The 17,793-nt window shown below is 32.5% G+C and overlaps 1 protein-coding gene across 6 annotated transcripts in view; it reads right to left on the bottom strand.

Annotated features, from left to right (window-relative positions):
* LOC145239873 (tyrosine-protein kinase JAK2-like) overlaps nt 1-17,793 on the bottom strand; it is a 115,482-nt gene that overhangs the window by 54,607 nt on the left and 43,082 nt on the right. For all 6 annotated transcript variants that reach the window (XM_080103463.1, XM_080103465.1, XM_080103461.1 and 3 more), the window contains 5 exons: nt 15,577-16,313; nt 10,732-10,818; nt 5,679-5,833; nt 2,142-2,368; nt 1,141-1,248 (listed from right to left, as the gene is read on the bottom strand). In XM_080103463.1, coding sequence (XP_079959589.1) covers nt 1,141-1,248; nt 2,142-2,368; nt 5,679-5,833; nt 10,732-10,818; nt 15,577-16,290 — 1,291 coding nt within the window. In that variant the 5' untranslated portion in view covers nt 16,291-16,313. The remainder of the gene's footprint in view (nt 1-1,140; nt 1,249-2,141; nt 2,369-5,678; nt 5,834-10,731; nt 10,819-15,576; nt 16,314-17,793) is intronic.

The raw sequence follows: 17,793 nt of genomic DNA, 5'->3' as shown, positions 1-17,793 counted from the left end.
TAATAGGTCCCACACTGTCAACCAAGCTCTAACCCTTGTTCCATGTAATGTTACATCTCAGTGCTTGTTTTATGACAAATTTATAGCACTGGTACCCCCTCGACATAAATACCCTCTACTAACCCAATAAGCAGTAATTTAGATGTCCCCAAATGCCAGAACAGGGGTTTTTCAACCTGGCATAAAGATACTTCACCCTACACAAGTAAATCCTGACCAAAAATATTCAAAGTAATATAGTATTCGAAGCCCAAATAAGACATGGCTATATATATTGGCTCATACAAATGATGGTACACTTTCTCCTAGTAATGTTACCTCAAGTAACAGCATATAACTGGATACTCCACCAGACCAGATGAATTCTTGTCTTGGAATCTGGTAACATTCATAAAAGACGACAATAAAGATAGACTAAACATAATTAAGTGATCAATTGGAGAAAAGAAAACTTGTGTTCTTCACTTCTTTACTAACATTTGAAAAGTAGAGCTTTATCTATTGAGGATAATCTTGATTGAACATAAGGATATCTATGTATCTTATATAGAAATCAAGTGTGTAGTGTAAGCCCCAGAAAGGGGCCTCTTGATTCCTGAGAACTTACTGAAGTAAAATGGAAACTGCAACAAAAGTAAAACAAAAAGATGAAAGGAACACCACATGAACCCAAGGGAACTGAAACTGTAAGAAATCCTATAAACTGTACCCCCTCCACAAAATAAGCATAAATCTTGGCTGATACAATGCAAACTAGTCGTGAAGGGCCAACAATGCAAAGACCTCCACTGGATGAATGTGAAGAATACTGGAACCTTAAGGAGGTTTACTGCTACTCAAATTTCCAGTGAAGACCAGCGGTCATAACCAACAAGAAATCAATGGTAAGCGAATGTTGTGATAATGCAAAGTCATTTGAAAAGATTATCGAAAGAGATATAGAGTATTTGAATTCTGAGAAGATTGCTGTCAACAAGACTTCAAGGAACACCACCGGTTATTATCAATGAGTTATCTCTGATGAAAACCTGTACGAGGATTCCTACAGAGTATAAATAATATTAATAAAAATCATTACAGTAGTAGTAGTTGTGATAACTTGGATAAAAATTGATTTGAGAGAAGAAGGAAATGTCTTACTTTCTTCAAAACATGAAATCTCATGGAAGATAACATTATTCTTATCAGAAGAAGTTGACAATTCAACTGGGCTGACAGGTTTGTAGCAAAATAAAAGGTTACACCATTCTGCAAGTAAAAAAAAGAAAACAAAAAAGAATATATGTACAAATAAATATAATATAAAAACAATGTTATGCATACTTTTTTTATCTCTTCTGTTTTGTTTTATTCTGTTTTATTTTTTTTTTTTTTATGGCCCAGGGCAACACCAGATAGCCTTGCTAGTTTAAAATAAAATGCATCTGAATAAGGCAGATTTCCATTGAGGTGTGAAGGGCTACTGTGAATTATAGGCCAGATTTATAGAGACATTCTAAGTGGGGAGTTGTGCAGCCAGATGTTTGCTCACATTATATTTTAAATTTCTGTATTTTGGTCCAGTCGGGGAGCAGGGTTAGGGTTAGGGTTTAATACAACAAATAAACATCAACAAGTTTACATCAACTTATAATTATCCAAACTTTCTGTCCCAGTTTTGCAATAGAATTTTCAACCAAATCCTTCCAAGAACTACTCTGAATATTCTTATATTTCTTTCATATCACACTGACAGACAAGCATTTAAGCTTAACCATATTACTTTTCATGCTCGCATTTTTCTATTGTAATATATATATATATATATATATATATATATATATATATATATATATATATATATACAGTGGTTGGATTCAAATTTATTAAGAACAGGTTCTAAGAAAATGTTAATAAGAATAAAGAATCTACTATAATGTAGTTATGAGTAGAGGTTTGCGTGATTTTAAGCACCGGTTCGCACGAACTGGTTCAAACCGGCTGAATCCCATCACTATATATATATATATATATATATATATATATATATATATATACATAAAATGATAAATATGAGGTACTGCCGTTTCATATCACACTGACAGACAAGCAACCACCAAATCAATTTCTAATTATAAATCATTTAAAAAGGCACAACTCACCAAAATGAGTAGGTACAATTTTATGCAATAGAAATGGCTTGTTTTCTTGAAGACTTTCAAGGGCTTTAAATTCTTCATTCGGACCAATGGTAAATTTTTCAACTTTCGACGTATCAGAATCAACAAATAACACATTGAATGTCCCTATGTCTTCCGGTTTCATCCGCATGAGAAAACTACCTGAGCGCTGACTTCTTGTTTCCAGTATTCCCTTCACTGTTTGGTCACTGAAAAACAATTTTTTTAAAAATTTATTATTTCATATGCAGTGAAATGGGATTTTATCAAAGTTTGGTTTAATTACAACATTAAACACTACTCTTTTTTTTTAGTTAGAAATTTAAAAAATTATGTTAATGAAAACTAATCCCCCCCTCCTCCACCCAACAACAAAAAGTCTCATATTTCTGGAGCAGTAGTAGTAATAGTTGTTTTTTACATTTTTTATGTTTAACTAGTTGGGTTACTCAATATTGTTGGTGATGTTTAGAAAATTGATGATATAAATTTAGGATTATGTTCCATATATGTGTAAATAATGAAAAAGGTTCTTATAAACACAGGTCCGAAACACTTGATTACAACATTATGAAACAAATATTGGTCAACATTCTTTATCTTTGGGCCAAGATCACAGTGTAGTATCTGTTCTTATGCTACACTTCCATCTTTTTTGTCCTAGGTCAGTGGAGGAGAAATTCTTCATGACAGACAATTTTTATTTTTGTTCCTATCCAGAGTGCCCCTTTTTTGGGGAGCTGGATTTTCTCCACATTCAAAACCCACCTTGTGTCTAACTCTGCCCTTATGGGGAGGCAAGTAAACAGGAACATTCTTTATTGTACACATCTAAAGCATACAAAACTTTTAGACAAATTCAATAGCTTAATCATCCGAGATGCACTTGCTCCACAACTGATCAATTCATCAATCTAAATATTGGACCTTGACTTTTGGACCATTTAATGATTTTCTTTCAAATTAAATTGCTTTATACTGTTTATAAATGAATGCGAGAAAAGTGAAGACTTGACATTACTGAAATAACACTAAGTAAATATATTTATCTTCTGCTTAGATTATACTCTGCAGACATTTGTTATTTTAAACATAGATCTGAATTCATCCTTGAAACAGCAAGAAATTCACATCATCCAGAAAAAACAAAGATGTGGATTACGCAGATGCCTTTACCTTCTTGTCAGATATGATTGATGGAGCTAGCAAATTTCTCCATCTCATCAAAAGTGCTGCTATTGAAATTCGCCTCTTAATGTTTAGCAAAAACAGAATTTATCAGCTTTCCCGAATTTCCATTGCTAACGATTACTATATTGTCCCATTGACTACTGTGCACTTTTCAACCCTTATCCTTTAGTGGCCTCTGGGCCTTGATTAGTGGTAATGCCTATTTAACAAAATATATATATATATATATATATATATATATATATATATATATATATATATATATATATATATATAAAACAAATTTCCCGAATTTCCATTACTAACGATTACTATATTGTCCCATTGACTACTGTGCACTTTTCAAAAACAGAATTTATCAGCTACAACAAAAGAGAAAATAAACTGAAAAATGGCATAGAGTCTTTTCAGGAAGTTATACACCTCGGCAACAACATACAGCCAGCAGAAAGAGATATAAAAGTTCACAAAAGCAAGCCCTTGATGAACTCTGCATGATCTAAAAATGCTCCTACTCTGACAATCTTGATACTACAGTGTAATGTCTCGATCTATGGTTTGACAGCTTAGACAGTGAGAAGCATCACTTGTTAGAAAATATGCAAGAATGTTACAAGTTGTATTGAACATCAGCTAGATGAAATATTCATAAAACATGTATAAGAACACCTTCTCCCTATTTCACTCTCACTAAAAGAGAGAAGGTTTTGGATTGCTCGTCACTCAACTCAGAACATATGAAATCCATTATGCAGCAAAAGATCGGTTACATGTTGATACATTGACCAACTTGTAGAAGACTCTGAATGCTATCTGGAGGACCTGCTGGCAGTGATGTCTGATACAAATGGTTGTCAGGAGAATTCAAAAATTCTCAAACTGATTGATTGGTGTATATTTTATAATCTATGGATTATGTTAGTTTTTAAACAAAATGGTAAAATTTTATTAGATTAAACCTGTTAATTTGATATGACACACGTGAAATATATTTAAATGAATCAAGTGAAAAAAGATCTTCAACATTGTATTTGGTTTAGCACCAGTTTTACATGCTAGAATGTGTTGGGTGGCTTTTAGACATTGACACAAACTAACCTATCTCTGATCAGGTCTTTAGTTATCCCTCTTTCTCTCAAATTCATCTTTCCTTATCTTGCCAATTGACCTTGCCACCTCACCTGTTTTACATTTACTAATCTAAAGGTTGTGGTAGTACAATTAGCACCACTGGGAGAGATAACCTAAGAAATCAATAACCATAAAAAAATTACCAAATCATTGAACTCTAAAGACTAGTTATGCCATTACAATTAATGTTTACTTTCTAGATAGCCAGAGAGAAAGATAACAAAAATAAGCTAGTTTCTAGCAGTAAGCTGTGAAAAAAATTATATAGGGAGGAACTTGGAAAACGAAGCAAAGAAATGGTGCACAACTGGACTGAGGTGGGAATAATGGTGACAGACCTTGACTAAGAATAAGATAGACTGTGGCGAGAGGCATGAAAGGTTTAGCTAAGATGTAAAGACACTAGTGAAAAAATCCTAATGACATACATATGTCCGTGCTATGCCTGTGCTGTGGTGTCTTTCTGATTATGTATATAAACACTAGACTATGGCATTGTGCACCAACAATCGTCAACATTAGAGTTCAGACACAAGATGAAGAAGACATATTTGGAGTAAAGCAGTCAGTTAATAGTGTGGGCGCAATTCTACAAGATCACCAGATCTAAGCTTGTCTTTAAGACTCACATTACACGTCAATCATATCATTTTTAATGGGTTTAAAATGTGATTAATAGTTTTTACTATTCATATGAAGTCTGTACATTACTCATGTTTTTTTGTTTAGGCAATACACAGGCAATGACAGGTACATCTTTTAATACTAGTATAGTTTGAATAAACAGTGAGAAGAAAAATGGAATTTTACTTACCTCATGAGAGAGGAGGAAATACCACAAATGTTTTCTTTGATAAAGAAAACGGTTATGGGAGAGATTATGGGAAGGAAGAGAGGAAACATAAAACACAAATAGAAAAGGGGAACAGAGTAATTTGTATCTGATGAAGCCACATGACAATCAGGAGATAAAACATGGATTTAAGAGAAGGATCATAACACAGCTGTGTTCTAAAACCTATAATGATTGATTAGTTTAAGAGTGAATATTGTACATAAATATATATATATATATATATATATATATGCATGCAGACTTTACTTTAAATAGAGATATTTTAAGGGCATTTTTTTTTTGTTCTTCTAGAAATATTTTGTTTGAGACAATGCTAAAATTATACAAATAAACCAACTTACTCAATGTAGTCATAACAGCCCAATGTTTGTAAATGTTTAATCCTTGGAGACTGAACATAATCACAGATACCATAATGGTAATTGTATGCCAAACGGTAAAGACCATCCATGGCTGACACAAATGATTCAGCTATTTCAGGTTCCATTTGGAGCATCTAAAAAATTTTAAATGAAAAAAAAAAAAAAGAAAAAAAAACATTTATAAGAAAATCAAGTTTTTAATTTTTACAAAATCCATGTTCAAATTAAAAAAGGAATTAAGGAGGCTTATCTAAAAAGTAAGAGGATTAATGCTAAATAATTTACTTTGATTCCAAACAAAAAACTACAGGATAACACCCACTCTCACATTAGAGTCTCATGAACTTTCCCCACTTTTCTATCAACTTTGTCATTATGGTCCTTTTCATAGACACCATGTCTCAAAACGGATTCAATTGATGATTACCATGAGGATGAGTAAAGCAAAAAAAAAAAAATAAATAAAAAGTTACATGGAGCAAGATCCAGTGAATAAGGAGGTTGTTTCAATACATCAAGGTTTTTCACCAGAAATTATTGGATACTCACAGAGTCATGAGTATATGTGCATTGTTGCAGTAAAGAAAGGAGGGGTGTAAACAAAAATGTGAAATCATACTACACAACTGGGCATTATTTTTCAGACAGACCTCAGATGTTATTTTTTTCTAACAATTATCTTTTTCATCAGACAGTCAAGCTGGTCTACCTCTACATCAGTTCAGTGTGTGCTTTCCTGTTTTTGGTGAGCCTTTTAGTTTGTTCCATAAGAAGACTAGAATTTATGACACATTTATTTACAAATCTTTGAAACATGGTCTTGAATCATTGGTGAACAAGATTATTCTTATCAATGCAGTATTTTTTGCTCTACTGGCATCCTCTAATATGGCGGAAACATTATTGATGAGATTTTTCAATGGCAGTTAGTAGGCAATTTTCTGAAAATAGTGATTCACTGTAACTGATTTATTCTTAATATATAAGTTTAAGAACAATGAAATTTTACACATTGTGTTTGAATAATTACTAATATATTTTGAAGTTATCTCCCTTTATGTTAAGAATTTTTCTTAGCAAAAGATGTCACTGTGACATTACAAGTTTCAAAGAACGAGAGTTGTGAAAAATGCTGTTTGTCTAGCAAACAATACAAGAACACCATTAAGTTGTGCTGAATATCATCCTGTATTTTTCAAACAACTAAATAGTAAATGATTTGTGGTTGTTAACAATAAAATAGCAATATTTGAAAAGGGGCCAATATTTTCCAAACAATCTAATAATTTAATAAACAGAACTTTTCCACCCTTCTGTCAGATCATACAGTTATGCCTACATTGGGTAAGTTGGTTTATTAAACAGCAGAAATTTACTTTTCTTGGATTAATAAAAAAATAATTAGAAAAATCACATCTCTGCTTCTTGTTGGAAAAAGTCCTCTAATGTCTGTCTTTAAAAACATGGGTAATTGGTTTTCCCCAACTAAGTATCAGTTTGTTAAAATCCTTCCTGTTACTAGCAACGTTTTTAAAAGGTTGTTCAATGGCAAATGTGTTCATTTTCTGGAAAGTTTCGGCTTCTTCAGTGATATTCAGTATGGCTTTCATGATTTTTATTCAACTATTGATTTCTTAATTATTTTAACTTAGCAGATCTGTCGGTTTATGGATAGTTCAAGAGAGAGTAAGGTTATTGCGCTAAACATTTCTGAGGTGTTCACCACAGTATGATATTTCATTTTCCTACATAAATTTTAGGCTTATGGTGTTAGTAGTAAGGTTCTGGCATTATTAGGTCTTTGCTTTCTGATCGAAGCTTGCAAGTAATACTGGATAGTGACACCTCATTCTCTTTTCCTATCAATGCTGGTATTTCTCAGGATTCTGAGAAATACTAGAACCAACAGTGTGTCTTTTCTGTATCAATAATCTTCCAGAGAATACTATTCAAAAGATTAACATCTTTGCTGATGATACCACTCTCTATTCTATTCTGTGGGCTTCTTGCCTATTTCTTAGGGTTAGTTGGAATATGCAGATGATTTAGTACTTGATTTTGGGTTTGGTTGTGGATTGGGGCATGAAATGGCTTGCTTCATTTAATCCTGTTAAGACCCAGCTTGTCTTTCAATCTTCCTGAGATTTTTATGAATGGTTTTGTTCTTTAGAAATCAACTCTGAAACTTTTTGGTTTATCTTATTTAATCTTTCTTGGAGTTCATACATTAAATCCATTGCTCTTTCTGCTTCTCGTAAAGGAAGTTTTCCCTATCCTTCCAAACACTATCACGCCTAAGGCATATGGCATTACAAATCTACTATAAGATCTTGTATGAAGTACTCTTGTCATATTTGGGTCAGTGAATCTCTGTCCCATTTGAGGGGTCTTGATAAGATTCATAAGCATACCTAATTTGATCTGCAATTCATTCTCTTACAGAAATAATGTTGCTAGTCTCAGTCTTTCTTATAAGTACTATTATTGCATGTGTTCTTCAGAATTGTCCGATTTATTCTCTGCTTCCTTTGTTCCAGCTCATCTGACTCACTGGTCTAGTGGTTTTCAATTAACTATTCTGATATCTCATTATAATCCAGTTTTCTATTCCAGTAACTTATTTCCAAAAACTACAGGCTTTGGGAACTCTCTTTCTAATGACTGTTTTCCTTCTACTTATAACCTTGGTCTTTTCAAGGCTAAGGTCAATAGGCATCTTCTGTCTTTATAGTAATCATATTTTGTTCTGGTTAGCCTATTACATCAAGTGGATGTAGTGGCTTAAATAAAAATAAAAAAAAAACCTCTAATCTAACTGGCCATTCAAGATAAAACGATTCGCACAAAAAGAGGCCTAGAGTGACCGACACATGATATAATACATACTCTCAAAATCTGACTATATGGGCCAATAAATACCATTTTTAACAAGAGTTATTTCCTTTGGAGTATAAGGTGGTGTGATCAAAATTTGAACAGTTGTGCTGCTAATTTGAATGGGTTCATTCATCATCATTATATTCAGTCTAATATCCATTTTACATGCTGGCATGTATTGGATGGCTTTTAGAAATTGACTTATCTCGGACCAGGTGATTACTTAGCTTAAATTGGAACAAATTATTTTTAGAATTCTTTCCTTATTTGAGGTAATATTCTATTTGGATTTTAAGTAACACAGCCATATAAGACCTAGCACGATGCTTTTGGCTTGCAGAATAGATGGAGGAGAATATAGTATTTATTTCCTTAGGTTAAGGATACATAAAAAAATAGATAATGTGAGCTGTCTATGTCCACTGATCTGTGGGACCAGTAATGTCTTATTTATATGTTTTCATAAGTATTACTTTGTGGTCATAAGATCCTAATAGTTAATAACTAGCAACTGCCCTTTACCTTGAGTTAAATGTACACAGCAAAAAGTATGCAAGATGTTTGAAGTGCGGTGAATTTGAGGACATCAAAAGATATGCAAAGATTTTTTTTTTTTTTTTGATTCAAAGAAAAAAATCCCATAGAAAATATTGGTATTTTCTCTCTTTCTTCTTTTCTTTGATTTTTTTTTTTTTTTTTACACAATAATCCAACAGACACTTCAACTGCATTTGCACATTCTTATGCAAAATATCCTAATGCAAAACAGTTGAGATGATATGCTTTTATGACCAAAAATCTTAAATGGTATCTCACTTCACTTGTATCCATTACAAATATATTTTAAATGACATACTGGGAGAAAACTTGAATGCCTACTAGACACTGTCCTCGAGTGTCTAAGGTCTCTCTGTACACCTTGGCAGGAGGATACTTTTCTCTACAATTAAACCCTGCTCAAATATTCAAAATCACAGTATTTGCAGCCCAAATAAGATATCTTCAGTATGGCTAACTTACATTTGATGCATTTTCTTCAAGTGATGTTGCCTCAAGTAACAACACAAAGCTGGATACTCTACCAGACTAGATGAATACTTGTTCTGGAATCTAGCAAGTCTAAGAAACTACAAGAAAGATATACTATAACCTATTTAACTGATCAATTGGGGAGAGGAAAATTAATATTCTTAACTTCTTTACTAACACAACATTTGAGATGCAAAAGAGATTGAATGTGATATTCAATATCTATATATCTCATACAGAGATCAAGTGTTAGCTCCAGGAAGGGACCCCTTGATTTTTAAGAACTAACAGAAGTAAAATGAAAGCAAAAAAAGGAAAATAAAAAAGCATTGCCATTGCAAGTCAAATGTATACCAATTAGAACAGAGACATCAGACAGGACTAAAATGAATTATGAGCTGTTGCAAATCAAATGTTCAAGTCATGTTAGAGACTTGCACTATCAAAGAAAAAAACAGTAATCAAATCAACTGAACATAAACGTGGATTCTTTTCATTTACACAAAGCTAACTTACCATTCTTATTATGCTTATAACCTCAAAAAAAAAAAAAAAAAAAAAAAAGCAGTGAAAAGAAAATCAGACACTTTTAATCATTTTGGTTCTAAGTTAGAATTCGACTTAATTAAAAAAAAATTATGGACAAATCTTTATCATGTACATGCCCATCACAGAACCAACATGTCCTATTCCAAAAATTATGTAAATTAATCAAGTTTTAACTAAGAAAATCAAATTTTATGACAAGCGAAATAGGAGCTGTCATATTGTTTTAGAATGTGTTAAGATTTAAGAGCAACAACTCAATTTGGTTACCAAAATTTTGTTTGTATTCAAAATAATTAATTGGAAAAGATTGTAAATTTTAATTTTCTTAGTTAAAAAAAGACCTACTTGATTAATTCATGTGAAAATGAACTGGTATTCTCATATCTTCTTTAGCTAGCATGCAGCAACAGTGATGCATATACATGAGCTGCCTTGAGAATTATATAGCTCTAGTAGCAGTGATAGGATTATGTTTTTTTAATCTTTTGTCATCTTTTATTTTAAATTTCATTCATATTTTCCCCAAGAATTAATTCATGTAGGAAAGCGTTAATTAACTATTACATGCAATACATACCTTGGGAGATTTCTCTTTGACAAAGATTTCCACAAAATTATTCTGGATTGTCACTGATCGCACATTTTTTAAAAAGTAAGTCTCCGACTAGAAAAATAAAATTATACAAAATAATAAATAAAACAAGGAAGCAAACAAAAACAAAAAATAGTGCACATTTTTTATGTAAAGCAAGCTATGAATACTTGGTGTTGCTAGGGAGTTAAAGTCAGAGAATATTTTAGCAATTTGATATGCACAAAAACATTGTGGCCTTTTCTGATAATGCAAGTCACCGAAAAGATACAATTTCACCAGATAATCTGTCTCTGTTGTAGATATGTGTCCCTACAAAAATAATTTATAAATAAACCCCACTTCTCATTTAGAATTAGTCTTAATTAAAAAATAAAAAATACAGAAAAATCTTTACCATATACATACTCATCATCGAACAAAGATGTCACATTTCATGTAAATTGATTGACCCTTTATGACCTTGTTGAACTAATTCGTTCAGTCGTAAAAAAAACAAATGGTATAAATAAAGTGGGAATTTATTCAAACCTTGCGCATATTATTTCAGTATCTGGGTAGATTGCAACTGTCCATTGCTTACATTCAGTATGCCACCATCCGTCTTAGAAGGTGGAGGATTTTATTGTCATAAACACTTTAAACGTTTTCAAGCACTACGAATAATCATCAAGGTAAGTTTATGAAATGCAAAAATTCTCAATGGTAGTTTAACTATTGAACTTTATAATTTTTCCAGTTTGAAGACAATCATAGTATCATTACCCTTTAAGCAACCTAAAATTAACAATAAATATTTTTTTAATCATGTACATCATAATTAGGTAGTTTTTTTTTATACATAGGAAATCATTTTTTTACAATTTATAGAAATTTTAAGAGTAAATTGCAGTCATAATCAGACTGATTTTGATCTCGATAATTCCAACAGAGTTATGTCCTGTTTATTTATAAAATACTAGCGGGGGTACCCGGCGTTGCCCGAGTGTTTGTTTCCGGGACGGGGGGGGGGGGGAGTTTTAAAAAATGTTATGGTAGGTAAGTAGGAAGGATCAAACCCGGAGTCATGAGTAAAAGTAGGAAAATAAAGTGTGAAAAAAAAAACATCTGCAAGGTTAACAGTTCGGCCACCAAGAAAAGTCCATTCCAGTTGTTTAGGAAAAAAAAAAAAAAAAAACGACTACGGTAGGTCGGCGCGAACGTGAAAATATAATGTGAATTGTCCAGCACGCTAACCACTACGCCACAGAGCACTGCAGCTTAGTTTAGTGATTTTAAATAACTTCACATGAAAGAACTACGAAGCCAAACCGGTGTTCTCTTCTCAACTGTTCCTTGTGAACGATCCCCAAACGGTGTTAAGTGGTGGCAGGGGGAGGAGGAATTTATTAGAGAGAAAATATTTTACCACTTCCATTGATCTTAACCGATTTTGGCCGTGACTTCTCAGCAGAAAAAGTATAGAAATCTAAGATTATCGAGGAATTTTGAGAAATAATAAGATATTGTTCTGCCGTTTGTGCATATTATATTTGCATGAAATATCTTGATTTTTAATCCTATTAATGTCAAAATCAGACAGGAAAATATTAGTTCATTTTATTTATATAGAGAATAGAGATAAAAGATGAACGACCAAAAAAAATAGCGTCTTGCTTCATAATAAAATTTTGATTTTCTTATTTTTTTTAAAAAAACTACTTGATCAATTTACATGAGTTTTGCAATATAGCATTTTTGTTCTTATAGTGGTACCCACATACGTCATAAAAATTTGTCTGCATTTTCTGTATTTTTGTTTTTTAAATCAAGTCGAATTCTAAATAAAACCCTAAAATTTATAAATTGATCCCTCCTATGAAAACAAAAATTATTTATAAATTTTATAAATGAAATACAAATAGACCCTCCTTCTAAAATGTAACATGATGAGCAGATATGATGTAAAAGTACTTGAAATTAGTGATGATTAAAAAGTATCACTGATGACCTCCCTTGATGCATCTAAAAAAAAAATGTTTTTTTTGAATGAGTACTAGCAAGTAGATGTAGATATAAACAGGTGACATATGGCAATTAAAAATAAATTAACAGAAAAACTATCTATACGAAAAATTATGAAAAATTATCGAGTAGAATTTTAATTAAAAACATAAATCAGTTTCATTGTATATTTCTGATTCTGCATTGGCACAAACACATTTTAGGTCTTTAAAATGGAGAACAGAAGAAATAAAAGTCATTAAGTGCATTCCTGATAATGGATGGAACCCTGGGGGAGGGGTAAACAGGGGGGAGGGGTAAATAACAGTAGGCAGTTCTGGTGGAGAAAGGTGTTAAAAAAAAAATTTTTTTTTAAAAGTGGTAGCCTTGAACCCGTAACACGAAGGAGGAAAAGAAGGTGAAAAAACTAACTAAGCTGATGCGTCCATCACAAAACCGGAAGTCGTGGGTATTGGAATTAAGGGGAGTCAACTGAAAGGAGATGATGACTTGCAAAAATGCCAATGAAAAAAGCGACCCCTCCTTGTAAAACACGGCCGAGTTGAGGGTGAAGGAATTAATGTTTTTGGCCAATTTTTCGATATTTGTTGTCTTAGATGTCGAGCTTCAAAACGATACCAATCTTGTCAGGATCCGTCGCATATGTCAAAAGTTATTTTGCAGACATACAAACACGCACATACATACATTTTGCCCTTTATATATTAGACTAGCGGGGGTGCCCGGCATTGCCCGGGTGTTTGGAGGTGTGTGTGTGTTGGATGGGTGTAGATCAAAACAAAATGGGCAAAGTAATAACCCTCTTTAAATATGATAAAATAAAACAAACAAAAAAAACGATGATTAACTTCTTTTTAAAAAAAAAAAAAGTTATGGTTAGTTTTGAACCTGAAGCCTTGAGCTGAAGGTGGAAAAAAAAGTGTTAAAAATACATGACTTGTTACCGCTAGGCCAGCAAGGGAGAGTAAGTGAAAAGTGTTTTAATTTAAGGATTAAAAACAATTGCAAGGTGCGTGGATTTAATGAAGTCAAATATCACGCCATAGATTGAATGAAATTCTGCACTGAATTTTTACTGCAAGACAGTTTTTTGGGTTTGTTTACCCAACTGACTGCAAGATAGTTTTTCTGGTTTTGTTTCCCCAAGATGTTGGGGGGGGGGGACCAGCTCCCCGTTTAAAGGGGAGTGTCCAATTGAATTACAACTGTCTTATATAAGGGGTTTCCCCGACATTGAGCAAAAGCTGATTGCTTTCTGGACATCCCCGGGACGAAAGCCGGGAACCGCTACCGTTTCAACTTAGTTTCACTTTATTTATACTAAAAAGCCAAACACGCTTGAGTGAAGCTAAAATAGCAAGAATTTTGTAAAAGTCGATGAAAATAAATATAGAGGCAATGTACATTTGCAAATCCTAGATATATAATATCTAGTTCTAAGAAATAGTACCCCCCGGCCCCGAGAACCCCGGCGAAAAAAGCCTTTGCTGGACATAAAATGTGCACACACATTTTGCCTTTTATATGTATATAGATTAAAATTCTACTATATAATTTTCCATAATTTTTGGTGTAAATACCTACTTTTGCCTGATAGTTAAGTACATCAAAGAGTTTTTCCGTCATATTTCATCTGTGTATGTCTACTTACACACACCAAAAAAAAAATTGGGGAGACTTAAGAAAAATTGTATAGGCAAAGTGAAAATTTTTTTTTTATTGCATTTTCACCCCATAGTAGTCACAGTGCCACTTTTATGTAGGGAGCTACTAGCCGAGACATAATTTGTAGGGAGTTGAGCAGCAAGATGTCTGTTTAATTTGCACTTTAACTTTGGCATGTCAATACAGTCAGGGAAGCAGGAACCCAGAAGGGAACTACAAAGTCTAGCAGTACTAAGGAAGAAACTATTAGAGTAGAAGGCTTTCTTTCATCTAGGGATTTCTACTGTGTAGTGGTGGGATTTTGCTGCTTGCCGGGTTTGTTAGGGGTATTTATGTCAAGAGCAGATGAGGGCTTGTAGTTCGTCGGAGCATTCACTATTAAAATACTTGCACAACAGGAAAGGGATGCCACATTTCATCGATGGGACAGCAGTTGAAGCCTAGCTGATAGTGCAAGACCTACTAGGTTGGTGACTCTCTTTTGAACCTTGTCTAACAGGGAGAGACTAGTAGCAGATGCCCTGACCTAAATATGGCAACAATACTCTATACATGGGCGAATGGTGGCCTTGCAGTGGTACAGGATACTCTCAGGCATAAATAACTGTAGTAAGACTAGAAACAAACAAAATAATGCAATAACATTATTTCCAAGGTTTATGGTAATAAAAAAAATATATTTTATATTTTTATTCTGATTTTTCATTTTGCTGATGCTTTTTTAATATAATCAGCAATTTTAACAACAAAAAACTTATTCTAGATGTGCTCATTTCTAAGGGAATGGGAATTGTTTAAATTTTTTTCATCAAACTATATGTTAACAATTGAATTTGTTTTAACTTCTTCCTACCCTGGATATAGCAAAAAGGAAAAAAATGATTTTGAAAACGTAATCTACCACAAAATTATAAGAGTATTAATTTTGTAATAAATTGTCTAATGTAATTCATTTTAAGCATAAGCTAAATAAATTCAGAATTAATAATGAAAAAATAAATAGAATTATTTTGCCATCTAATTTACATATGTGTTTATGGTGTGTACAGACTAACATATGTAAATTAGAAACTGCCCTGTGAATAGTGCTAATAGATGTATGAATTCTTATTTTTCAAAAGCATAGTGGGTGCACTCATAAAAAATGTTAAAAAATCTTACCTCAAAACACACAACAAATTTGCCTTCCTTTTCTTGAATGGTCACTGTCTTTTTGTTACCATTTTTATCTTTGTATATGTAAGACTCTGTGGTGAGCTGAGTGTGGAATTCTTTTTTAATCCAATTGATGTATGCATCCCGTAACGTGTCAATTTTGCAATTCTTATATTCTTCGTGGAATTGCAGAAGCTTCAGTTTCAAATTGCGTTTCAAGAACATTTTCTGCAGAATGCTGTATTTAACTAAGGCTTGCTCGGGAAAGAAATTCTTGTACCGCTTTCCCTGGAACACATTATTTCGATGGGTTAATTGCCTCGTGTATGAATCGGTCATCATATCCCAAATACTCCATCCAAACAAAACAGAAGTTGGAAGTGCATTCACTTGAAACTCTTTTGTTAAACATTGTCTGTACTGAAGCTGCAAGTAATGCATAAAGTTACTATTTTTGATTGTGCTTTCTGCATGAAAGCGAATTCGAAATATGTACTCAACATCTTTTTCCAAGTCAGAAGCACTGAGCAAATGATTTGGGCTCAACCAAATCTTTCTGTTGAAATGAAATAAGCCAAACAATGGAATACATGTGAAATCGATCTGAAGAATTTTGGCACATTCTTTGCAAATATCCTCCGCTCTTAATGAACCATTAACTCTTATCGGTAATGTCTTATCATCAGTGTATACACCGATCCTAATATTGTCGAATGCCATATCTCTTGCATCAAGTCAAATAACTGCAAAAAGAAATGAAAAAAAAAAAAATTCAATAAATCATAGAACTCTAAATTAAAAGATAAACTTTCTAACCATTATTAGACCTAGAAACATGAAATCTGCTAGGAATAGCAAACTACTTAATCAATTTTTTTTTTTTTTTTTTGAAGGAAACAAAACCCAATTATTTACAGCAAGAAAAACAAAACGAATAAGATATTACGCTTAACTCATTTGATGAATTATAACTTTTGGTTTTTAAAAACACAAAAACATGTCCAGTTTAGGAAAAATGTCTAAGAAGTAGAATTGTTATTTTTTTTTTTTTTTTAGAAAATAAGGCATCATTTTTCGAAAAACTTAATTGAATTGAAAAGTTCACTTTGACACAGAATGTTGACAACAGTGAATTTATTTATTTTTTACTAACGTCACCACCTATCAAGTTTAAAAATCCATTCAAGGACAAGACTAAATGAAACGGATAGATTGATAGTTGAATAAGGATAAATACTATGAAAGGAGAGAAAATTCTCACATACCACCCAATGAAAACAGCCTTCCCAGAAAATAGCAAGTATGCAAGAATAGAGTAGGTATGTTGGAATGCTGTATTGCTTTTCAATGTGTTTTATTATAGAGTTAAATACTAGAAAAAAAAATGATATTTTCTGGAAACAATAACAGTAATAATACAGTATTAAATCTGGTAAGTGCGACAGAAGTCTTCAATATCCTAAATAGAGCCAGTTAAACATTGGATTGCTCCTTAGCAAGAACTTCAATGTGTTTTGTCATGATAGTGTGTGCTTGTCAAGAAACTTGGCATTGCCTGAGAGCAATAATAATTATGCAGGGTGACCCCAAAAAAAAACGGGCCCCAACTCTAATTAGGCCTTGTTTTTTAGTGTTTTGTCCAAATGAAATGAAACTTTGGTCATAACTAGTTTATTATATTCAAAACATCACATCAAAACACTAGGGTCTTTGGCCTTTTTTTCTCCGTTCTGCAGCATATGTTCTAGATGGCCTCCATTTAGCTTTTGTTTTTTTTTGGGGTCACCCCGTAGTATTACACTTGGTAAGTGATAGATGCTAAATCATGTGTTCTCAATATTCTAGATTGAGCAGGAGTTTTAACGTTGCATTAACTTGGAGTAAAAATTTAAGTGTGCTTCATTTAAATGTATACTAAACAAGAAATTAGTAATAGTACAGTATTACATTTGGTAAGTAGCATATGTTAATCTAAACGTGCTTAGTATCCGAGGTAGAGCATGTATGTTTAAACACCACATTGTTCAAGAGAAAGAACTTTACTGTGTTTTGTTATAGTATTGTATTACAAAGAACCTTATACGGAACAAAGAAATTTGTATGCAAAGCAATTTCTGGCTGATTAATTCAAATCACTAAAAAAAAATTTTTTAATAAAAAATAAATACAATAAAATAAATATTATAAAATTTTTTTTTTTTAAATATACTTAGGAGCCACTAT

This window comes from Euprymna scolopes, chromosome 19 (genome assembly GCF_053919585.1).
Source record: "Euprymna scolopes isolate OS-2025 chromosome 19, ASM5391958v1, whole genome shotgun sequence".
NCBI lineage: Eukaryota > Metazoa > Mollusca > Cephalopoda > Sepiida > Sepiolidae > Euprymna > Euprymna scolopes.
Note: the sequence above shows the minus strand (reverse complement) of the source record. Positions and strands in the feature narration are given on the sequence as shown.